Consider the following 26399-nt stretch of genomic DNA (forward strand, 5'->3'; position numbering starts at 1 on the left):
TTTATTTGTAGCGAAAATTTCATTGAACAATTTGGACTGTAGAAAAATATTATTGTAAACTGTTATTGTAAAATAAATTGCCTTAAATGGGTTTTCTTTGGGAATAATTTCTTTTAAATATTGTCTTTGGAGAAAATTTTATTGATATTTGGACTGTAGAGAAAATCTCTTAAAAAATTCGTTTGAAAAAATTATGTATTAAGAAAAAAATGCCTTTACATCCATAAAGGACACGTTGAAAGTGTTATAACCATGGCAACCACCATGCTAATGGCAACAGTAAAATAAAAGACACCCTCTCCCAATGTTCTCAACCGTGAATTGTTTCCGTTTTTAGTCAGTACTCCCAGTGAAAGGTTGCTTAGGTAACTCCAGGCATTGTAGAGTAAAACATTTTGGATTAGAGAAACATAGAAAAACTTCCTTCAACCCAAAAAAATAAAACACATAAAACAAAAGGAGAAAAAGTCAAAGAGGAGAGAGAAGCCTAAATTGCGAATTTAGCAAACAAACGTCAATGGCATATGAAAACGCGAACGAACAGCATGTTGTGTGTAATGGACGTTTATTATCTTTGCCCACCCTAGAAGTTGTAAGGGACAGTAAGTGTGACTTTGGAATGCTTTGAGTGCTCTTTCACATCTAAAAACGTTGTTTATTCATAAATTCTTATCCTTTATTTTTTTGTGCTCCATCACTACAACAAATCCTCCTTAAAACTCAGTACCCACAATGTCGGCTGGCACCAATGTCGATTGGCTGTTGCACATCTACTTTGCCCGCAGAGATTTTGCCCGCTGCAAAAGACTAATTGAACGAGAGCTCTATCGACACTTGAATCCCGAGTACCTGTACTTCGTTAAGGTAAGCCAAATTCAACACTTCACCACCTTTGGTGTGGCCTTTGGCATTTGATACTCTAGTCATAAGGAAAGGTGTCTTGTTAAGCATTTCATCTCTGCAGGGGTTAATGGAGCGCGAGGAAGGCAACAACATCGAAGCTTTGCGCAATCTGCAAAAAGCCATGGATTTGAATGGAAAAAATATTGAAATTTACAAAGAAATCGGAAAGACGCTGTAAGTGCTATGTCTGAGAATTTCCAGAAATTCATTGCTCTCCTCATTTTATGACTCCTCCTCTACCGCATACAGCTTCATAATGGGCCGCTATAATCAATCCCTTGCTATATTCCGTGACGCCGAAGAGCTATCAACACGTTTGGATCATGAAATTTTCCATTTCATCGGTGAATTGCTGTTGCGTTCAGCCGCATCGCGCAATCAACCGGAAATGGCACACAAAGAAGAACAGGAGGCCAAGGCATATTTCCAAAAAGCCGTACAAACTGGCAAAAAAATTGAAAGTTTTCAACGTTTGGCTGAAATTTTACGCAAAGAGAAGCAATACCACAAAGCCATCGAAGTCTTGGATTCCTGTCTGCTGTAAGTAAATTTTGTAAATAGAAGAAGGTGGCAATTATGAGTAAGGGAGAATTCACAGAAATCACACATGCCTACATACATACATACATATGTTAAACTGCTAATGAGGCATGCGACGTTAGTTGTGATAGTTACCACAAGATGCAAGATGACATTGGCATTGGATACGACTGAAAGTTCAATGAAAATTTATTTTCCAGACAGAATTTCTGCTGAAATCTTAAAAATAATTTGTGGTTGACATTTTGTTTAAGAAAACATGTATGAAATTTTTACGCAGACAAAGTAACGACACTTCAAAGAACTATCTATTTCCCCTTCCCTCCCCCCCTAAACAAAGAGCTCGACAAAACACAATGGGATAGGAAACAAAGTGGAATTAAGTCTGACATTTTGCCAGGTATGGATATGCAATGCAAATTTGCCCATGAACATTCATTCCGGCTATAAAAGGGAGGTCCCTTATCGTTGGGCTTAAACTTTAATCGGACAATAAAGTTTAAGCTCAATGATAAGGGACCACCTTTTTATAGCCGAGTTCGAACGGCATGGCGAGAAGTTTTTTTAGGAAAAATTTTACCCAATTGAGACTACACGGGAAGAAATTGCGAAATTGCAAATGCAAATTTGCCCATGAACATTCCAATAAGGAATAGGGGCAAACTTCTCACATATCAATGAGTGCAGTGCGATTCAAGTTTTAAGCTCAATGCTAAGGGGCCACCTTCTTATAGCCGAAACCGAATGGCGTGCCGCAGTGCGACACCTCTTTGGCATAGTACCTTACAAATGTCACCAGCATTGGGAGAGGATAAACACCGCTGAAAATTTTTCCTGATGATCTCGCCAGGATTCGAACCCAAGTGTCAGCGTCATAGATGAAAAAGTTATTGAAAACATGTTAATTAAAAATAAAAAAAAACTAGCATCGCGTTGGTCCGCTTCGCTGCCCCGGTTTTGTTAGCCCCTTTTTAGTGTAGGATTTCCAATCGACATTCCTCTTCAATTTGGCCAAGGTCAAGAATTGGATATAGCTGCCACATAAACCGATATCGCCGAAATTTGGAACAGTTAGTTGTGTTAGGCCTCCCGATCTTTCTGCAATTTTGCCCAGATCGGTCAAAATTTGGATATAGCTGCCATACAGTATACCGATCTCTCGATTTAAGGTCTTGGGCCCATAAAAGGCGCATTTATTGTCCGATATCGCCGAAATTTGGAACAGTGAGTTGTGTTAGCGCCTTCAATATCCCTTTTCAATTTGGTTCAGATCAGTCCAGATTTGGATATAGCTGCCATACAGACCGATCTCTCGATTTAGGGTCTTGGGCCCATAAAAGGCGCATTTGTTATCCGATTTCCATGAAATTTTACACAGTGACTTATGATAGGCTTTTCGACATCCGCGCCCTATATGGTTCAGATTGGTCTATATATAGCTACCAAAAGACCAATATTGAACCAAAATTGAAGAGTGATTTGTAATTATTAGACCACTCAATGTCAGTGTCGAGTTTGATCCAAATCGGGTCATATTTCAATATAGCTGCTATGGGTGCATAAATAATGCATTTCTCACCGGATTGAGGAAGAATGGTGGTTTACATACATGCTCGAGGTGGTGGGTATCCAAAGTTCGGCCCAGCCGAACTTAACGCCATTTTTCTTCTTTCTTAGGTATTGTCCAGATGATCTTCCATCTATCTGTCCGTCCGTCCATGTCGATTTGATTTTTTGAGCCTCTAGAGATGGCAAATGTTACACCATTTGGCTGAATATTTGCAAGTGGTGTTTTAATTTGACTTCCAACAATGCCAAGTACGATTCAAATGGGTCTATAACCTAATATGCTCCCATATAAACCGATATCCAGATTTGGGTGCAAGGGTGCAATTACTTCCCAATTTGGCTGAAATTTTCACGAAGTGTTTTGCTCAGACCTTCAACACCTATGACAAGTATGGTCTAAGTCAGTCTATTACCTGATATAGCTGTCATACAAACGATCTCCCGATTTAACTAATTGAGCCTCTTGAATTACTGCCCGATTTGGTTGAAATTTTAGACAAATTGTTTAGTTACGACTTTCAACGTTGAAACTAAGTACGATTCAAATCGGTCTATAACCTGATATAGCTCCCATGTAAACCGATCTTCCGTTTTGACTTCTTGATCCCCTAGAGGGCGCTTTTACCAAGCAATTTGGCTTATATTATCGACAAGGTGTTTCATTATTATTTCCAACATCCATGCCCAATATGATCCAAAATATGTGAATAAACTCATATAGCTCCCATATAATCCTATTTCGTGGTTGGGCTTCTTAAGCCTCTAAAGGGCGCAATAATTCGACGACTTGGCTGAACATTTGCACGTCGTGTTTTGTTACAACTTCCAACATCTATCGAAAATCAGTTTATATCCAGATATTACTGCCATATAAACCGATCTCTCGATTTGACTTCTTAAGCCTCACGCAGGAGAAATCAATACGCTAGCATTTTAAAGGTAGGAATTTTGCAGGGGGCTCGGGCATTAAAGCCCCCTCCCCATGGCTACGTCCCTGCTGTGTTGTCTTCTTTCTTGTAATGCTACGTCCCATTTGCTAAAGTTCCAATCTTTAGATAAGCGTCTTTATAGCCAGACTGCGCCGACGTGCTGATACATACATCTCATAGGAGTGGCGCTTCCGATTCTAGATAATTCAGCTGGCAATCCATCGGCCCCCGCTGCTTTATTGTTCTTCAGCCGGGTGCTGCTGCTCCAAGTATACTAATGCCAGAAATATTTGATAGGACCTAAAAGCTTAAATGGCAAACAGTTTTTTACAAATCTTCCTACAGGCGATGGTGTCTCTCTCCAGCCCTGCTCAAAAGAAAGAGCCTCATCACGTACTCTCTCTCAGCCTCATCATATCCTTCACTAATGTGCTGCTTATATATATGCACCATTAACGCTGCCAGAATAGCATCCAGAATCTACGTTACGCCGGTCTGACCCCAGCGTGTCATTTTATGAGCCAGTATAGTACCGATATCGAGCAGAGTGCTTTACTGCGCAAAGACAGCCGACTTCAGGGATTCTCTTGGGCTGATTTACTTTCGCAAAGCAAAGAACTGTCTTGGAATGACCTGACTTTTATTGTGTGTCAGGATGGAGGCCACCGTAGCGCAGAATTTAGACTATCCGCCGATGACACTGAACGCCTGGGTTCGAATCCTAGCAAGAACATCAGACAAAATTTTCAGCGAACGTTGTCCCCTTCTAATGTTGGCGAAAGTTGAGAGTCAGTACGCTATGTAAAAGAGGTGTCGCACTGCAGACGCCGTTCGGACTCGCCGTCGCTTATCATTGAGCTTAAACATGAATCGGACAGCACTCATTGATATGTGAGAAGTTTGCCCCCGTTCCTTAAAGAAAAGTTCATGAGCAAGTTTGAATTACAAGTTAAGAAATATGCTTTTCTCGAGTACGTCTCTCGTCGGTACCGGTTAAAAACTAACCCTATGTCACCCCGAAGGTTTAATTAAACATCGGAACAGTTTTCACATTACTTCAAGCGGGATTACATATATGGTGATATTCCATATCATCTTCGTTGTGTCTGCATCCAGACCTTCGCATTCATACTCTACGGCGCTGCGTCCAGGTTTATCTTCTTCTTACGCAATAATTGTTCGGGGTAGCTCATCACCGCATTCCAGTTCTTCTCACTTCTAAGAACCGTCATTCTCTGTACCGAGAACAGGGATTTTGCTCGGCTTTCTAAACATCCCATATTACGCTCCCAAAAGAGGAGGATGCTATTGCAGAGCCTATATTAACTGTCGGCGCCTGCTCGGAAGAGGCTCACCTTTTTCTGCTATTAGTCCAGTGAGTTGAGCCTTTATCCTCGCGGCATTTGTTGTCGCGTATCCTATTTGCTCTGCTTTGTATCCAGTCGGATCTCTAGATATTTGACCGATCTCTTGGCCTTTACCAGTACATCGTCTATGCGTTTATGCACTTCCACTGGGTTTTTTCACATTTGAAGTAGCAACTCCGTCTTCTGCATCGTAAGTTGCAAGCCGTGGGAGTCCAGTCAGTTCTTTGCCCTTAGCATCACCTGTTGTAATTTGCGATCTGCACCTTATATAAGGTTACCTTGTGTTTTAGTTACACAATGCCTTCAGAAATAATCCCTTCTCTAAAAAAGGGTTAAGAGCTTCATTAAAATTGGTCGAATCCTTATAATTTTTATGATGAATGTATCCTTGATGAACAATTATTTTCTTCCTCCTCTCTTTGTCAAACAGTTTAGCACCTGAAAACACTGATGTTTTAACGGAAATCGGAGTTTTACATTTAAAACTAAATGAGACACAAAAGGCATTCGATCGCCTGTTGGAAGTCATACAATTCGATAAAAACTGCTTGAGAGGTCTTATGGCATTTGCAGCCATTTTGCAGGTAAGCATGTTCGAGCACTAAACCAAAAACAGTTGAGGGGACAAGTTAATCGCCTAACCATTTGAAATGGAATCCTTATCAAGAAACCTTTTTCATTTGGAAATGAGAGAAAAACATTTTTTTGTTTTAATTATATATAGAATCAGTTCCCATAATCATGGGTATTTCAGGTAATTCTTATTGCAATTTTTATATAACACATCATGGCATTTAAACTTTGTATTTCTGTATTTCTTTTCAATTTGTACTTCTGCTGAAGTGTTTATATTTGTCTTTCCCTTTCAGTCACGCAATGATATCGATGCAGCATTGGGAAAATACAAGGAAATTGCTGCAATAGAGCCTGACATTGCAGAGTTATGGAATAACATTGGCTTGTGCTTCTTCAAGAAACAGAAACTTATAGTGGTAATTATGCTCTTACACATTGGAAAAAGGGATAATGCAAAAAAAAAAAACAAGTAATAAAAACAAGTAACAGCGTGCTAAGTTCGGCCGGGCCGAATCTTATATACCCTCCACCATGGATCGCATTTGTCGAGTTCTTTTCCCGGCATCTCTTCTTAGGCAAAAAAAGGATATAAGAAAAGATTTGCTCTGCTATTAGAGCGATATCAAGGTATGGTCCGATTCGGACCACAATTAAATTATATGTTGGAGACCTGTGTAAAATGTCAGCCAATTCGAATAAGAATTGCGCCCTTTGGGGGTTCAAGAAGTGAAATAGAGAGATCGATTTATATGGGAGCAGTATCAGGCTTTAGACCGATTCAGACCATAATAAACACGTATGTTAAGGGTCATGAGAGAATCCGTCGTACAAAATTTCAGGCAAATCGGATAATAATTGCGACCTCTAAAGGCTCAAGAAGTCAAGATCCCAGATCGGTTTATATGGCAGCTTTATCAGGTTATGAACCGATTTGAACCATATTTGGTACAGTTGTTGGATATCATAACAAAATACTACGTGCCAATTGGATAAGAATTCAAATTGGATAAGAATTGCGCCCTCTAGAGGCTCAAGAAGTCAAGACCCAAGATCGGTTTATATGACAGCTATATAAGGTTATGGTTATAACCATACTTAGCACAGTTATTGGATATCGTAACAAAACACGTCGTGCAAAATTTCATTCCAATCGGATAAGAATTGCGCACTCTAGAGGCTCAAGAAGTCAAAACCCCAGATCGGTGTATATGGCAGCTATATCAGGTTATGGACCGATTTGAACCATACTTGGCACAGTTGTTCGATAAAATAACAAAACACGTCGTGCAAAATTTCATTCCAATCGGATAAGAATTGCGCACTCTAGAGGCTCAAGAAGTCAAGACCCAAGATCGGTTTATATGGCAGCTATATCAGGTTATGGACCGATTTGAACCATACTTGGCACAGTTGTTGGATGTCATAACAAAACACGTCGTCGTTGCAGTTGTTCGATATAATAACAAAACACGTCGTCAAAATTTCATCCCAATCGGATAAGAATTGCGCACTCTAGAGGCTCAAGAAGTCAAGACCCAAGATCGGTTTATATGGCAGCTATATCAAAACATGGATCGATATGGCCCATTTACAATACCAACCGACCTACACTAATAAGAAGTATTTGTGCAAAATTTCAAGCGGCTAGCTTTACTCCTTCGGAAGTTAGCGTACTTTCGACAGACAGACGGACGGACAGACGGACGGACATGGCTAGATCGACATAAAATTTCACGACGATCAAGAATATATATACTTTATGGGGTCTCAGACGAATATTTCGAGTAGTTACAATCAGAATGACGAAATTAGTATACCCCCATCTTATGGTGGAGGGTATAAAAACAAGTAAGAGCGTGCTAAGTTCGGCCGGGCCGAATCTTATATACCCTCCACCATTGATCGCATTTGTTTAGTTCTATGCGCGGTATCACTTTTTAGACTAACATAGAATATTGAATAAGAACTGTTATGCTATTGGAGCTAAATCAAGTTATAGTCCGATTCGGACCATAAATGAATGCTGAACTTTGTAGAAGCCATTGTGTAATATTTCTGTTCATTCGGATAAGAGTTGCGCCTTGTAGGGGCTCAAGAAGCAAAATCGGGAGATAGGTTTATATGGGAGCTGTATCAAGCTATTGATCGTTTCAGACCATATTAGACACGTATGTTGAAGGTCATGAGAGAAGCCGTTGAACAAAATTTCTGAAGTCAAGATTCCAGATCGGTTTATATGGCAGCTATATCAGGTTATGTACCGATTTGCGCCATACTTAGCACAGCAAAAAACGCCTCCTGCAAAATTTCTACCAAATCGGATGAAAATTGCGCGCTCTATTGGCTCAAGATGTCAAGATCCACGATGGGTTTATATGGCAGCTATACCAGATTATGAGCCGATTTGAATCGTACTTAACACAGTTGTTGGAAGTGATACCAAAACACTACATGCAAAATTTCAGTTAAATCGGATGAGAATTGCGCCCTCTGGAGGCTCAAGAAGTCAAGACCCAAGATCGGTTTATATGGCAGCTATATCAAAACATGGACCGATTTAAACCATAGTTTGCATAGTTGTTGGAAGTACTACCAAAACACTACGTGCAAAATTTCAATAAAATCGGATAAGAATTGCGCCCTCTAGAGGCTCAAGAAGTCAAGACCCAAGATCGGTTTATATGGCAGCAGCTATATCAAATCATGGACCGATTTGGCCCATTTACAATACCAACCGACCTACACTAATAAAAAGTATTTGTGCAAAATTTCAAGCGGCTAGCTTTACTCCTTCGAAAGTAAGCGTGCTTTCTACAGACAGACGGACGAACAGACGGACGGACATGGCTAGATCAACTTAAAATGACGATCAAGAATATATATACTCTATGGGGTCTTAGACGCATATTTCGAGGTGTTACAAACAGAATGACGAAATTAGTATACCCCCATCCTATGGTGGAGGGTATAAAAATAATTAAGTTTGGCCGCACCGAACTTTGGATATCCCTACACCACTGATATAGTTAACATATATATATATTAGACTGTCCCACTTCGGAGAAGAAAACTTTAGTTTGCAAATAGGGGAAGCATACCCTGCATTTTATTCCTATCGATTAATGATAACCTGCGCCGTCATGACATTCGAACTCGCATGCAATACATTTTAAAGGATTTTAGGTTCTCGCATGAAATTCATTCACATTTATATGGCGTTTATGGTAAAACATTAACGTACCCTATGCTACTACTATGGATGTGATGTAGTGTACGCTTAGACTTAAATACATGTCCGTCTGTCAGCTCTTGCTTTCCATATCGTTTATCAGTCTGTCGTTTTTTTTTTAAGTCAAGCTGGGGACCGCATTTATTAGGTAATAATGAGTGATGAGACAGGGATACGGTGAAGCATAGATGGCTTCACCTTCACAGTCATGTACAAACTTCTCCACAAAGAGATGTCGCACTGCGGCACGCCGTTCGCATTCGGCAATAATATCAGACAGTACTGATTGGTATTTGAGAAATTTGCCCGTGTTCCTTAATGGAATGTTTATGGGCAAATTTGAATTTTACTACAGAAGGAGGGCGACTATCTGGCGCCCCATCTGGCCACTATTTCCACAGCGGGCCTAGAACTGGCATATACTCCGAAAGCCTGACTGAAAGCAAAGGTGATATTTATACTCAAGCCCGGCAAGGCTAGTTATGCGACACCATAGGCCTACAGACCTGTAAGCCTTACGTCCTTTCTACTCAAAACATGGAACGTATTGTGGATACCATGGTAAAGAGTAGGACAACCAGCGAACTGCTCAAATACAAACAGCATGCCTGCGCAAGGGGTGGTCGGTGAAAACTGCTCTGCATAAGGTTGTGCCTAAAATAGAAGAATCCTTCGATGCAAGACGTACTCATTGGTGGTATGCATTGATATCGAGGGGGCTTTAACAATTTGCGGACCAACACATAGATCCAATTCTTGGACCAGTACCAGGTGGAACGAGTACTTAGAGACTGGATAAACCACATGCAAAGGAACAGGTGGATAAATTGAGGGACGCCACAGGAGGGCATTTTATCGCTACATAGGACAGCCGTCAATAAAATTGATTGTGTGATCCACGAAATGGTCGGTAGGACGGCGAAAACCCTATGGGGAGATCCGGATCGTGAGAAGACGAGACTATTGCTGACAGCAAATAAGAAGGAGGTCAGTATAGCTTTCGGTATCACAACGGGACATATTGGACTACGAGCTCACTTACATAAAATAGGTGCAGCAAGTGATAGAATGTGCAGGCCATGTGGGGAAGATTATGAGACGTTGGAACATTTGCTATGTCATTGCCCGGCTTTTGTGGCCAACAGACCCGGGCGGGACACAATACCAAACATGAACCATCGTAGGGGCGTGGTATGGAAAACAATTAGAGATTTTGTAAGTAACACATTATTCCTGACTTAGATGTTCTTTTCGAGGTTACTTTTGTAGTATCTAGAGCGCACAACAAGCCGATTTTCTAGCTTTGGTGTATGTTCATTAGACCGTCCCATTCTAAAGGGCAGAACTTTTTTTTGCAAAAAGCATAACCACAATTTTTTTCCTTTTGATCCCCATAAGCAAAATACGAAATATTAGTGCGATCGGTTAACGATTAACCTCGCAGCAATGATGCACATTAGGAGAAAATTAAAATCAAAAAATTGGAGGAAAAAATTTTCTTAAAATACCAAAAATAAATTCTGCCCGATTTTTTTTTTACAAAAATGCCCAAAATACTTATTTCGGGCAAAAATGCTTTTAAATGCGATGCGATTGTAAGGTGCAAACATTTTTTTGCACGGGTTTAGAGGCTTTGGAATTTGAGAACTCAAGGGGTTTTTCCATTTTTTTTAATAAAAAATTGCCTATATGGAAGTATTGGGTTGCCCAAAAAGTAATTGCGGATTTTTCATATAGTCGGCGTTGACAAATTTTTTCACAGCTTGTGACTCTGTAATTGCATTCTTTCTTCTGTCAGTTATCAGCTGTTACTTTTAGCTTGCTTTAGAAAAAAAGTGTAAAAAAGTATATTTGATTAAAGTTCATTCTAAGTTTTATTAAAAATGCATTTACTTTCTTTTAAAAAATCCGCAATTACTTTTTGGGCAACCCAATACATATAGCACCCATTTAAGTTGACATATCTTATTAAAATTTCACTTAAAACGCATCTAAAATATGTCCCCTTCACAAAAAAATAAAGGTTTTTTTCAGCAAGTTATTTCGATAAAGACTAATCAATGGAAATACTTAACAGGAAAAAAATTATTCGATCATTGAGCTTGTCTCGAAGGAAAAATAGAAATGAAAATTATAAATTAAAATGATCTTCCGCTTAAGATGTAAAAAGCTTAAAAAAAAGCAAATACTTTTTTTCACCAAAAAATACAAAAAATACACGTTTCATATTTTTTGACTTCCGATCTATTGTATTGGGTTGCCCAAAAAGTAATTGCGGATTTTTCATATAGTCGGCGTTGACAAATTTTTTCACAGCTTGTGACTCTGTAATTGCATTCTTTTTTCTGTCAGTTATCAGCTGTTACTTTTAGCTTGCTTTAGAAAAAAGTGTAAAAAAAGTATATTTGATCAAAGTTCATTCTAAGCCTCATTAAAAATGCATTTACTTTCTTTTAAAAAATCCGCAATTACTTTTTGGGCAACCCAATATATAACTCTTTACTGAAAAATCAGATGTGGATATTTTTTTGTGGCAAAGTCGTTGTTAATTTTGTCACGAATCCAAATCGAACCACAAAAGCCTTCATAAATTGCGAAGTGCGAAGCAGGACTCGGTCAAAAATGCAAGGAAAAAAACTTTAAGTTATCTTACAAAAAGACGAGATATTGTAGATCTCATGCGGCTTTTTTTTAAATCGGACCACAAATGAAGATTTGGCAGCCCGAGCAATTTTTCGAAATACCGAAGTTCCCAAATTTAAGGGCCTGCCAAAAGGCGCCCTGACTTCCAAGGGGCTTGAAATTTTGCGCTTGGACTCTCAGCTCTAACCATTCCAAATTTCAAAGAGATATCTCTACCCGTTCTCATACGGCATATTTTTAATAGTTTTTTTAATTTTCTCCCACTGTGCGTTGGAACATTTCCCATGTTATTGACTAGCTTTTGCGGCTTACCGGCACTTAGGTGGGGACACAACACCAAATATGAACCAATTTTGGGGAAAACAATTAGGGAATTTGGAAGTAGCACGGAATTCTTGACATAGATGTTTTTCTTCGAGTTTACCTCCTAAATCTGACCGATTTTTACCAAAGTTGATAGCATTTGTCCTTGGTGCTAAAAAAAAGTGATGTATGCAAAATTTCGTGTTGATTGGCTAACAAATGCGCCGTAGTTCCAAAAAACGACAGATGGACTATGAGCACAGAAAGGATATGTGGACATACGCAAATGGCTAAGCCGAAGCAGCAGGAATTTCTTAGTCGAACTATACAGTTAATTACAACCACAATAGTGGTGCAGGGTACAGTTTGTGGTCTTGTAATAAATTCCATATAAATACATACTTGGATTACCAATTTCATGCTAGGACCTAAAATACTCAACTGGATTCCTTAGATATCAATACATCCAACTTTGAGCATCGTATGCTACTTATTTTGATCAAAAGGGAAAAAATTAAGGATATGAACTCTAAAAAAATACTTTTTGTTTTTTGGGACACTCTAATGTCTATAGTGGCATGGGCGGATTAACACCCGTAACATCTTTTCAACCTGACCTAACCTAACCTACCCAAAAATCATGAAATTTTCCACATATCACCTTTTTAGTCCAAAGAAAGCTTTTTGGTTTTAGGGACACCCTAATATTCATATACTTTATAGTGTCACAGATCACTGTTGCGAAATGCAACAGGCATCACAACTTGATTAGTATGAAACTTAGACAATAATTCGCTTTAAAATCAATTACCAACGACTTTATATACAGCCTTGATTTTAAAATGACTCAAGGACTCATTTTTATTTCAGGGAATTTCATCTCTAAGGAAGGCTATTTGGTTGTCACCGCTTAACTATAATGCTCTCTACAATTTAAGTCTCATCTATATAACAGGTAAGAACAACAAAAAGGAATGAACAGGAAATTCAAAGAACAAAGAACTTTGCATGAAACAAAAAATTGTGTAAAGCTTACCCACTATTGTGGTAGAAGTTGTTTTAGTACGTATTGTGTACTAAGTTGTATATCGTACTAGCTGGCCCATATGATCTTTATTGGCTATGAGTTCGCTTGGAGGATGTAGGGTCATTTAAGTTTGGATGTCGGATGTACCCCGTTCTAAAAGACTTTATTTGAGTCCGATATTCTCAAGAGGATTCTGGGAGAGGGAAGGTCCCCAGGGTTGTAGTTCATGGATTTAAGGTGTGGTGTGAATCCCCAGAAAAGTAGTCCCGGAAGTGGGTATCAATTCCGTGCTCTTTGTCCACTTACTTTTGCATTTGAGCTCCATATTGTCATGGTCGGTCAATATGTAGGTCCGATTTAGGGGTGTTTTTGGGGTGGGGTTGTCCCCCAGAGACTTAGCCCTGATAAAATATCAGCATTGTGCTCCACCCTCAAATACCATTTATTTAAACGTCATGTTACGATTGGTTTAGGGGGGGTTTATGGGATGAGACGAATTTTATATCCACAAAGTTGGATATCAAATTCGTTTTCTAATCTCAAATACCTTTAATTTGAGCCCCATATTGCCATGGTCGGTAAATTTGTCCTCTTTGGGGAAGAGGTGGACCCCTAGAAACTCGGACTCTTAAGTGGGTATCAATTTCGAGCTCTACTCCACAATACCTTTCATTTGAGCCCCATATTGCCATATTGGGTAAATATGTCCGATTTAGGGGTGTTTGGGGAGTGGGTTTGCCCTCAAAGAGTTAGCCCTGAAAACATATCAGCATCGTTCTCTACTTCTCTACTGTTATGGGAGTGAGATGGCCCCATAGACACCTTTTTCCGAATGTGGTTATCAGATTCGTGCTTTACCCAAATACCTTTCATTTGAGCCCCATATTGTTATTGTTGGTAAATTTGTCCTCTTTGTGGGTGTTTTGGGGAGGGGTGGCCCTCCAAACACCTGGTCCCACATTTGAATATTAGATTTGTATTCTACTCTCAAATACCTTTTATTTGAGTCCCATATTGCCATGATCGTTGAATAAGCACTGTTTGGGGGTGTTTTTGGGAAGGGGTTTACCTCCAGAATGGACTCAAAAACGGCTGAACCAATTTTCTTTAAATTTGCACAGATGGTTCACATTGATCTCGTGGTGAAAATAGGGTACTACATTTTTTGATATCAGAAGGGGGGGGGCGGACCCTCTCCCTAGCCATAATTTTCAGAAAAGCCTGATTTCGGAGATGGGTGCTGCGATTTAAGCGAAATTTTGTGTGCCCTCTTATAGTAATATAAAAACAAAAATTTGGTATCCAAATTTCGGGTGGGGTGCCTAGGGGGGTTGCCCCACCCCCAAAACCCACCAAGTAAATATATAGAACGTAAGAACGTAGAACGTAAAGAAGTATCGAAAGCAGCTTTGTAGTCAACAAAGAGATGTTAGGTGTTGATTTGTCCTTCTCGGACTACAGGATTCGGCGCAGTGTGAATATCTTGTGTATAGGGCATAGTATGCTGAGGTTAAAACAATCGGGTATGGTTTTTCTAGCCAGATTATGCAGACAAGCTGATGCGTACGCCTTACCAGCATGTCGCATACGGTCTTAAATAGTTCAGCGGGTAACCCGTCGGCTCCTGCTGCCTTGTTGTTCTTTAGTCGGGTCACTGCTTCTTGGACCTCATTCGGACTAGGAGGTAAACATTATACACCATCATCAGGGATTAGTTCTGCGGTATCCTCTTCGCCGCCTACGTCGGACACTAGCAGTTGGATAAAATGTCTTTCCCATATCCTCAGCATGCTATCTATGTCTGTTGCCATATTTTCTTCCAGTCAACAAAGAGATGGTAGGTGTTGATTTGTCCTTCTCGGGTCTTTATCAGGATTTGGCGCATTGGGAATATCTGGTCTAGGGTGGATTTACCAGGTCTAAAGCCGCATAGATAGGGCCCGATTTTCTCATTGCCTTCAGGTTTTAATCTTTCACACAGTACAGCCGAGAGTCTTTTCATTCCCTTTTTCTTTCTTCGAAATAGACGTTCCTCCTCGGTCCTTTTCTCCTGATACCTCTCCGCGTTTTTACTGAAAGCAGGGTTGCTCTATACGCCACATTTTTGGCTTCAGTAGCATCTCGACACTTTTGGTCATACCATGGGCTTCTTGAAGGAGGCTTCCGGTACCCAAGTACGGATTTCGCGGCATTTTCCAAAGAGTGGCCAATGATTTGCTACTTCGCCATTATATCATCGGAACAAGGAGTGTTTTCATCAAGCAGTTGGATTAGTCGAGTGAAGTATGCCGTTGCCATCTGTTGTGTTTGCAGCTTTCCAATGTCCAGCTTCCGTACTTTCCTCGCCATGTTCAAACGGGTGCGAACCTTTGCTGCAACAAGGTAATGATACGAACCTACATTCGCTCCATGGATCGATCGTACATCCAACACGCTGGGTGAATGCCTACCATCTATCACAACGTGATTAATTTGGTTCCTCCTGTTTTGATCGGGTGACAGCCATGTGGCTTTGTGAATATTTTTATGTTGAAATCTGGTGCCATGTTTTTTGCCGCGGCAAAATCTATCAGCCTCAACCAATTACCGGACGTTATGTCGTGGACAGTTGGACGTTTCGACTGTTGGACTAATGTTGTCTTCCTTCCCTATCTTCGCATTAAAATCTCTCAGAACGATTTTAGTTTCAGCGGTCATATTCTCTCTAGGCGCTAGTAGAAAATATCCTTGGCCTGCTCGTACTTGTCTTTCGTCGGGGCATGGACACAAATAAGGCTAATGTTGAAGAAATTTGGCATTTATGCGGATTGTAACTAGCCTCTCATTCACCGGAGGAAAGCTTGAGACAAAGCGTTTCAGTCTCCGACTAACCACAAATCCGCAGCCAAATTCAAACCTTGTATTATGGCAGGTGTAGTATAGTTCGTCACTGTTTGGTGTTGTTGTGACGCCATTCCCAGTCCATCGCACTACCTGTACGACGGTAATATCTGCCTTGTACTTCTCTAATACATCCGCCAGTGCGTATACTGCACCTTCTCTATAGAGAGTGCGGACATTCCAGGTGCAGATCAGCAAATCATGGTCCTTTTTTAGTTTTCATGGGTCGTCAACATTAGGAGGGTCCGTTTTTATACCCTCCACCATAGGATGGGGGTATACTAATTTCGTCATTCTGTTTGTAACTCCTCGAAATATTCCTCTGAGACCCCAAAAAGTACATATATTCTTGATCGTTATGTCATTCCGTCTGTACTTCTTGTACTTCTCTGATACATCCATCTAATACATCTTGTACTACTCTAATACATCCATCTAATACATCTTGTACTTCTCTAATACATCCACCAGTGCGTATACTGCACCTTCTCTATAGAGAGCATATTAATTACACCACAATGCTCCTAAAGGATTATCTTTCGCTTTATGGAAAATTTTGGGTTAAACTTAAATCGCAAAACTATCTTTGATATTGAATTTCTTAAATTTGTAATACTTTCCCACTTTGTCGATACCTCTTCTCCATATACATTTAACTGGGTTAAAAATATTTGGGGCAATCATGTTTTCTCAGATGTGGATAGATTGTAAATAAATAAAAGTCAAAATAACAAACACTGGGTGAGCAAGCAAGCAAAAAGGATTCTTTTTACCATAAACAAGTATCATTTATCATGTGATAAAATATAATGGCATTGTCCTGTCTCGTAAGCGGGGCACGAACGGCACCAATATCAACAACAAGAACAATAATAAATTTGTGGACAAATTGCAATGTAACATAAAGTTGTGTCTACGTTTGCGTTGGCCATACGTTGCTTTGTATTATTGCACTCGGTCTCTAAGAGCAACCATGATGAATGGACGATATGGTGAATCAAGACGAAAAAGGAGTAGCTGTTTTTGCAGCTTTTATTTACGCATTCAACTGGGATTTATTTGTTGTGCGGCATGAGGCCAATGATAAACTACATCACAATTTAGATTTATTTTTGATGTTGAGGGAACGGGGGAGCTGGTTTGGGGACAACTGTTCTCAAAATGTCAATCCATGAGAAGGCCATGAGAATTGCCATCACTATGACGACAATGGTATCGGTGGGCAAAGAACTAATTTATTGAAGCCTATTTATCTCGCTCACTTTCTCTCTTGTCCAAAATAAAGATGTTACTTAAAGGGCATTTAAGGATTTCAATATGGCTGGGGACATTGTGGAGCAACAAGGAAATATATTGTCCTCAAGGATATTTTATTAACTTCGGTTAACCACAATGAACCACAATGCTTGGCCACCGCAATATCGTCTTTAAGGTTCAACAGGGGCTTCCTATTTCACAGTGTTCGCTATACTGGAACCATACTGAACAATTATTCATGGTAATTACACACATACATATTATTAAACGGCCAAGGGTTCTATAAAGGCGATATTGTAGGACATATTACGGCCAAACGGCTGAATGGATTTTTATGAAATGGGCATCATTCTAAAGACATTTTTACAGAGAACCGACGAATATATACGAAAATTAAATTTTCATGAAGAAAAGCCATGAAAATAAGGAATAAATTTTAGAGGTCACAACGTTAACCCAGAGAAGACTGAAATCTGCCTGTTCACGAGCAAGACGAAGGTGGGCCTATTTAACACACCACGTTTCCTTAATAAAACAATTTCGATATCTGACAAGGTCAAATACTTAGGTGTGATCTTGGACAGAAATGGAATTGGAAGTGTCACATTCAGGAGCGTACCAAGAAGGTTCACAGATGTTGAGCACTATGTAGACGGGCCGTAGGCTCGAAATGGGGCCTGAGTGGGAGGATAGTCCACTGGCTCCACAGGAGCATGATTAGACCGATACTTTCTTACACCTCAGTAGTTTGGTGGACTGCGATGGAGAAAAAGTGCATCGTAAGGATAATACAACAAGTTGAGAGAGCCTACCATTGCGGTATAATCGAGGCGACGATAGGAAATCTGGAAGACGACAATTATCGATGAGTGCGAGGCACTGAAGCCAGCGACACAGTCTTGAATTGACGTAACCCGGGTATTGCCATGTAGATGGATGTAACAAATCTAGAGGATTGAGTGGGGCTGGGGGTCTAAATTGAGAACCCTGGAACTGAGATCTGTTTTAGACTGCCTGACCATAATACGGTCCTGCAGGCGGAGATCCGGGCGATCACGGAATGCGTGAGGTGGTTTGGTGTTAACACGAAAATGTCTAGTATGAACATCTTTACGGACAGTAAAATTGCCATAAAGGCAATAACAACCAGGACGGTAAGATCACGAATTGTCTTGGAATGTAAAAAGAATTTTAACGCCTTCTCTGAGGATGGAACGATCCGCAACGTTTGGGTGCCGGGCCATAGTGGCATAGTGGCAGTAAAGGCCAAAGAACTGCCTTCAATAAACTTGATGAACCCGAAGCCTTTCGGGTCGAAACAGTCCGACTTAAGGGCGTGGGCGACGAATGCGCATGTAGCCCTGTGCAACAGTGAAACTGTCGGTAGGAGGACAAAAAATTCTATGGGGAATCCAGATCGTTAGAAGACGAGGCTATTACTGAAAGGAAGTAATACGAGCCCACTTTTGCAAAATGGGTGCGGCAAGATGGTGAGACGTTGAAGCATTTCCTATGCTATTGCCTGGCTTTCGCTGCTAACAGATACCGAAACTTAGGTGGGGACATAATATCAGACATGAACCAACTTAGGGGCGTCGCATGGAAAACAATTAAGGATTTTGTATGTAGTACGGAATTCCTAACTTAGATTTTCTTTTTCGAGGTTACTGTTGTTTTAAGTATTTAGGGCGCACAATAAGCTTAGGTGTATGTCCCAAGGGCAGATTAATATACGCACCCTCTTTTCAACCTAACATTACTTGACCTTACCTTACCTAACCTAACCTAATTCAAGGTAGAAATTTTTCTTATTTATGGATATTTCGTACATAGAAAGAAGAGAGTGTGAAGACTCCAAACAGTCAAAATTTCAGGGCAAATTTTTCTTAGAGATAATTTCATCGATATTTTGTTTTTAGAGAAAATTTTTAATTATGTGTTGTCTGCAAAGAAATTTTCAATGACTTTTTCATAAAAATGTTAGTGAAATAAAAAAAATACAATAAAAAAATTTTGTCGTTAAAGAAGGTTATGGTGAAATTTCGTCTTTAGAAATAATTTTACCCAACTGCTAGTGTCCGACGTTGGCGGCGAAGAAGATACCGCAAAACCAGTCCCTGATGATGGTAGACAAAGTTTACCTCCTAGTCAGAATGAGGTCCAACTAGCAGTGACCCGACTAAAGAACAACAAAGCAGCAGGAGCCGACGGGTTACCCGCAGAACTATTTAAGACCGGAGGCGACTAGCTGATAAGGCGTATGCATCAGCTTATCTGCGCAATCTGGCTAGAAGAACGAATACCCGATAATTGCAACCTCAGCATACTGTGTCCCGTACACAAGAAAGGAGACAAGACGGAATGTGGCAACTACAGAGGAATAAGTCTCCTCCCCATCGCATACAAGATACTCTTGAGCGTACTGTGTAAAAGATTGAAACCTAAAGTAAATGAGATAATTGGACCCTATCAATGATCCACCCTGGATCAGATATTCACACTGTGCCAAATCCTGGAAAAGACCCGAGAATGACAAATCAACACCTACCATCTCTTTGTTGACTACAAAGCCGCCTTCGATACTCCTTTATGTTCAAACGTATTTGAAGCCATGTCTGAATTTGGTATCCCTGCAAAATTAATAAAACTCTGCAGGATGACACTTGCTGATACGCGTTCCTCAGTAAGAATAGGAAAGAATCTCTCCGAACCATTTAATACCAAACGAGGTTTCAGACAAGGAGAGAGCCTATCGTGTGATCTCTTTAATATCCTGTTGGAGAAGATTATACGAGATGCCGATGTGAATAGATATGGGACACTAATCACAAGAGAACACATGCTACTCGCCTATGTCGACGACATCGATATCATAGGTCGGTCACCGAAAGTATTGGTTGCCCAAAAAGTAATTGCGGATTTTTTAAAAGAAAGTAAATGCATTTTTAATAAAACTTAGAATGAACTTTAATCAAATATATAATTGCCGTTTTGTTCGATAACCTTTTGCCATCTTCCTGGCAAATTTAGTATTCCACGCTCATAGAACTTCTGGCCTTTATCTGCAAAAAACTGAACCAAGTGCGATTTTATAGCCTCATCATTGCCGAAAGTTTTACCATTTAAGGAGTTTTGCAAAGATCGAAATAAATGGTAGTCTGATGGTGCAAGGTCAGGGCTATATGGTGAATGCATCAAAAGTTCCCAGCCAAGCTCACTCAGTTTTTGGCGAGTGACCAAAGATGTGTGCGGTCCAGCGTTGTCCTGGTGGAATAGAACACCTTTACGATTGACCAATTCTGGTCGCTTCTCCTTGATGGCTGTATTAAATTTGTCCAATTGTTGACAGTAAACATCCGAATTAATCGTTTGGTTCCTTGGAAGCAGCTCAAAATATACCACACCCTTCCAATCCCACCAAACAGAGAGCATAACCTTCTTTTGGTGGATATCAGCCTTTGAAGTGGTTTGAGTTGGTTCACCATGCTTGGACCATGATCGTTTTCGACTAACGTTGTTGTAAACAATCCATTTTTCATCTCCAGTTATGATTCGTTTTAAAAACGGATCGAATTCATTGCGTTTAAGGTGCATATCACAAGCGTTGATTCGGTTTGTTAAATGAATTTCTTTCAATACATGTGGTACCCATATTAAAATTGACGCCAAACAAAATTTCGCACACAAAGCAAGCTAAAAGTAACAGCTGATAACTGACAGAAGAAAGAATGCAATTACAGAGTCACAAGCCGTTAAAAAAATTTGTCAACGCCGACTATATTACTACTATATTACCGACAATAACTTTTTGGGCAACCCAATACAAATCTGAACTGATCAGGGCCAAATTGAAGGAAGATGTCGACTCACTGCCCCAAATTTCAGTAAAATCGGATAATAAATGTGGCTTTTATGGGCCTAAAACCCTAAAGCGGAGGATCGATCTGTATGGCAGCTATATCCAAATCTGGACCGATCTGAGGCAAATTGACGAAGGATGTCGAGGTGCCTAACACAACTCACTATCCCAAATATCAGCAAAATCGGTTACTAAATGTGGCTTTTATGGGCCTAAGACCCTAAATCGGCCGATCGGTCTATATGGGGGCTATATTAAGATAAGGTCCGATATAGCCCATCTTTGAACTTAACCTGCTTATGGGCAAACAAAGAGTCTGTTCAAAGTTTCAGCTCAATATCTCTATTTTTAAAGACTGTAGCGAGATTTCAACAGACAGACGGACGGACATGTCTAGATCGTCTTAGATTTTTACGCTGATCAAGAATATATATACCCAATAGGGTCGGAAATGGATATTTCGATGTGTTGCAAACGGAATGACAAAATGAATACACCCCCATTCTTCGGTTGTGGGTATAAAAAGGCCTGGCTCCATTTTTTATTACTTTACAGGAGTAGAAAAACTTGACATAGATCTCTTATAAAAATCATTATAGCTCTTTTGTTTGCAATTGTATTCGTCCAAATTGCGGCCTTAGGGTGAATCCTAGCAAGACGGAACTGGTCTTGTTCAAAAGGAAGAGAACGATTCCGCAGTTCGAACTACACACGACGAAAAGGGTAACTTTGGAGTTGGCTAATTGACGAATTTTTCATATAGTCGGCGTTGACAAATTTTTTCACAGCTTGTGACTCTGTAATTGCATTCTTTCTTCTGTCAGTTATCAGCTGTTACTTTTAGCTTGCTTTGGAAAAAAGGTGTAAAAGAAGTATATTTGATTAAAGTTCATTCTAAGTTTTATTAAAAATGCATTTACTTTCTTTTAAAAAATCCGCAATTACTTTTTGGGCAACCCAATAGTATACCGACTCTGACGGAATGGCTAAAGGGTCGAATTAGGTGTACGGACATTAATATATTTAAAGATGGATCATAGATGGAGAATGGGACAGGTTGTGGCATATATTGCAGTAAACTTGACATCAACGTCTCTTTGCGAATGCGTATTCACTGTAACATTTTCTAGGCAGAGGTCTTTGCGAGAATTAGAGCAGCAGAGATTGTACTATCCTGAGGTATAGATCGATCTACCATTTGTATTTACAGCGATAGTCATGAAGCATTGAAGGTTTTAGTTGGCACGAGTATAAGATTCAAGGTTTTGGGTCGCTGTCGAGATATTTTAAATTGTCTTTATAAGGATATCATAGGAAATGGACATGCTTGCGAGATTGAAAATTTTCCATGGAATTAAGAACCGTTATAAGGATACATGGTTAAATAGCTGGAATTAAACAGCTGGATGTGAACAAACAAAGCTTTTGTGGGATGAACGCTCGAAATCGAACATAGATGTTGTCAATGGAAAAGGCACTGAGTATATTTATCGGCATTATAATAAGTAATGTAAACATATGTCTCGTATTACAATAGCATCAGGAATGATGAAATCTGTCGGTGGTATCAAGAGATCGACGCCTCGGAAGACGTTATTTGTAATTGTAACCACCTGAAATTTTGAGCGCAGGTGCATCCGACATTTGTCTTCGAGAATAAACGGAACAAGTTATAGTCCGATTTGGACCAGATATGAATGCTGAACATTGTAGAAGTCATTGTGTAATATTTCAGTTCATTCGGATAAGAATTGCGCCTTGTAGGGGCTCAAGAAGCAAAATCGGGAGATAGGTTTATATGGGAGCTGTATCAAGCTTTTGGTCGATTCAGACCATATTAAACACGTATATTGAAGGTCATGAGAGAAGCTGTTGTACAAAATTTCAGCCAAATCGGATGAGAATTGTGCCCTCTAGAGGATCAAAAAGTCAAGATCCCAGATCGGTTTATATGGTAGCTATATCAGGTTCTTTATCGATTTACGCCATACTAAGCACAGTTATTGGAAGTCATAACAAAACACCTTATGCAAAATTTCAGCCAAATCGGATGAGAATTGCGCGTTCAATTGGCTCAAGAAGTCAAGATCCAAGATTGGTTTATATAACAGCTATACCAGATTATGAACGGATTAGAATCATACTTGCTTGTTGAAAGTAATACCAAAACACTACGTGCAAAATTTCAGTTAAATCGGATAAGAATTGCGCCCTCTAGAGGCTCAAGAAGTCAAGATCCAAGATCGGTTTATATGACAGCTATGCCAGATTATAAACCGATTTGAACCATACTTGGCACAGTTATTGGATATCATAACAATATGAACGGATTAGATCATACTTACTTGTTGAAAGTAATACCAAAACACTACGTGCAAAATTTCAGTTAAATCGGATAAGAATTGGGCACTCTAGAGGCTCAAGAAGTCAAGACCCAAGATCGGTTTATATGGCAGCTATATCAGGTTATGGACCGATTTGAATCATACTTGGCACAGTTGTTGGATATCATAACAAAACACGTCGTGCAAAATTTCATTCCAATCGGATGAGAATTGCGCACTCTAGAGGCTCAAGAAGTCAAGACCCAAGATCGGTTTATATGGCAGCTATATCAAAACATGGACCGATATGGCCCATTTACAATACCAACCGACCTGCACTAATAAGAAGTATTTGTGCAAAATTTCAAGCGGCTAGCTTTACTCCTTCGGAAGTTAGCGTGCTTTCGACAGACAGACGGACAGACGCACGGACATGGCTAGATCGACATAAAATGTCGCGACGATCAAGAATATATATACTTTGTGGGGTCTCAGACGAATATTTCGAGTAGTTACAAACAGAATGACGAAATTAGTATACCCCCCCATCCTATGGTGGAGGGTATAAAAAACGCCAATTTGGACTATATTGATTTGGGTCATTTTATTATTAAGCCGATATATACTTTATACGGTTTAAAATGGTGGATATAAAAACATATACCGCATTCTTGGTTTGTAGAACATTTGGTAGGTTTTGATCGCGTCTGGTAGGATTTTTCTTAAATTTTGGTAGGAAATAATTTTTTCTATTGGCAACACTGGTTACAAATGGAATGACGAAATAAATACAACTGTCATACTTAAATATAATATAATAAACACTTACCTTGAATGTGTCTCGCGGTTAAAAATCGCTAAAACGGAAATAAAAAAACAAATTATAAAAAAGTTTATATTTAATCTTAAAAATTTTTTGAGCCAGAAATTTAAAAATATTTCTAAATATACAATAGATGGTTTGTGACAAAGTTATTGCTGTGGATTCAAATTAAAGCCTTATCGAAAACCACATTTATTTTCTCCGCACAATTGAAATATACCAACCAAATACTGTGACTTCACACAATGCTCTTCAGAAATTTCACTATTAAGATGTTGCCACTACTGTGTGAATGAATGCTCACACTTATCTGTGTGAATGATAAGTTAAGTAAACAAAAAATTTGCAACAAAGGACGAACAATTTATGCAAGAGACAATAATAAATATACTTAGTGAAGTTTATTGGGATGTATCGTTTTGATACATCCGATCTGTAAATCCGAGTTCATACCAAGAATTTTGCAATACAAGACAGTTCTTATCAGACCCAGAAGCAATTAAAATATACATTTAAGAGACAGTCAATTTAGTCTTTGGACACCAGAAATAATTCAGATTTGTATAAAAACTAGTTGAACCAGGCCCGCGCAGCTCCAAGTACTGTAACAATACAAGGAATGGCATTTTGATATGAGCGGCTTCCCCAACAATTTGCCAAAAAACTGAATCAGATTTGTTTTCTTCTCTCAGATCAGGCTTGTTTTTTACTCCGCTCATACACTAGATCCATATTTGCATACATTTTAGTTTCTAGATTATTATTAGAGAGCAAACAAAATTTGGCTTATCTCAGAGTCTGGCTCTCTTGAAAATTTGGAAAAGACTAAGGGTCCGTTTAACCCCCAGCTTCATCAACCTTAACAAAATGTGGATGTATATTTCGTGCTTAGGTCTCAAAGTGCTTACTTTTGTCCCATATTGACAGGTCTGTTTTTGGGGCATTTGGAGCACATGTGCCCAAATTCAGATTAACCTAAAACTCCTATTATTTGAGTCTCTTATTGTCTCGGCCGTCCTGTATGTTTGTTTTAGGCCCCACAGATACCTGGAACTTAATATAAATATTAGATTCGTACTATACATCCAAAGACTCGTTTAACCAATAGACAGATTTTGGATTTTTTCTAGGTCTGACGGTTTCCCTCATCCTTGATGCCTCATATTAATAAATGATTCGTACTCTTCTTCCAATGATTTTTTCCATGAGGGAGGTATATTGGATGCGGTGCGGCCCCACACACTTTGTGCCGAATTCGGATAATAAATGTTTTATCCATTCTCGAATACTTTTTAATTAATCCGCATATCACGCCGATCTGGCAACATGTCCAGTTGGGGTTACTTTTTGTGATGGGGCGGTCTACTTGTGTTAAGTAAAGGGTGATTTTTTTGAGGTTAGGATTTTCATGCATTAGTATTTGACAGATCACGTGGGATTTCAGACATGGTGTCAAAGAGAAAGATGCTCAGTATGCTTTGACATTTCATCATGAATAGACTTACTAACGAGCAACGCTTGCAAATCATTGAATTTTATTACCAAAATCAGTGTTCGGTTCGAAATGTGTTCATTCACCGTAACGTTGCGTCCAACAGCATCTTTGAAAAAATACGGTCCAATGATTCCACCAGCGTACAAACCACACCAAACAGTGCATTTTTCGGGATGCATGGGCAGTTCTTGAACGGCTTCTGGTTGCTCTTCACTCCAAATGCGGCAATTTTGCTTATTTACGTAGCCATTCAACCAGAAATGAGCCTAATCGCTGAACAAAATTTGTCAAAATTTGAACACATTTCGAACCGAACACTGATTTTGGTAATAAAATTCAATGATTTGCAAGCGTTGCTCGTTAGTAAGTCTATTCATGATGAAATGTCAAAGCATACTGAGCATCTTTCTCTTTGACACCATGTCTGAAATCCCACGTGATCTGTCAAATACTAATGCATGAAAATCCTAACCTCAAAAAAATCGCCCTTTATATGTATGACATCGTGGCGAATATTGAGTAGGTTATCGCCTTCGGCTCTTGCTAAGGAGCGTTCAGTTATAACAGCATTTCTTGGATGATGGTTGAGTTTGAGGGTATCAATGTGGGTTAAACTGGGGTAGGGTCGACGGCAAGGCTCTCGCAAGTTCAAGGCCCCCTTGTTTGGTCAGTGCG

General features: G+C 39.6%; 1 protein-coding gene across 1 annotated transcript in view; it reads left to right on the top strand.

The window, feature by feature from the left end:
• Positions 1 to 335: 335 nt before the first annotated feature.
• LOC106080962 (Bardet-Biedl syndrome 4 protein homolog) overlaps positions 336 to 26399 on the top strand; it is a 75960-nt gene continuing 49896 nt past the window's right edge. The window contains exons 1-7 of the mRNA XM_013242597.2: positions 336 to 602; positions 725 to 864; positions 965 to 1077; positions 1153 to 1443; positions 5739 to 5892; positions 6178 to 6300; positions 12930 to 13014. Coding sequence (XP_013098051.2) covers positions 518 to 602; positions 725 to 864; positions 965 to 1077; positions 1153 to 1443; positions 5739 to 5892; positions 6178 to 6300; positions 12930 to 13014 — 991 coding nt within the window. The 5' untranslated portion in view covers positions 336 to 517. The remainder of the gene's footprint in view (positions 603 to 724; positions 865 to 964; positions 1078 to 1152; positions 1444 to 5738; positions 5893 to 6177; positions 6301 to 12929; positions 13015 to 26399) is intronic.

Source organism: Stomoxys calcitrans, chromosome 5, assembly GCF_963082655.1.
Source record: "Stomoxys calcitrans chromosome 5, idStoCalc2.1, whole genome shotgun sequence".
Lineage (NCBI taxonomy): Eukaryota > Metazoa > Arthropoda > Insecta > Diptera > Muscidae > Stomoxys > Stomoxys calcitrans.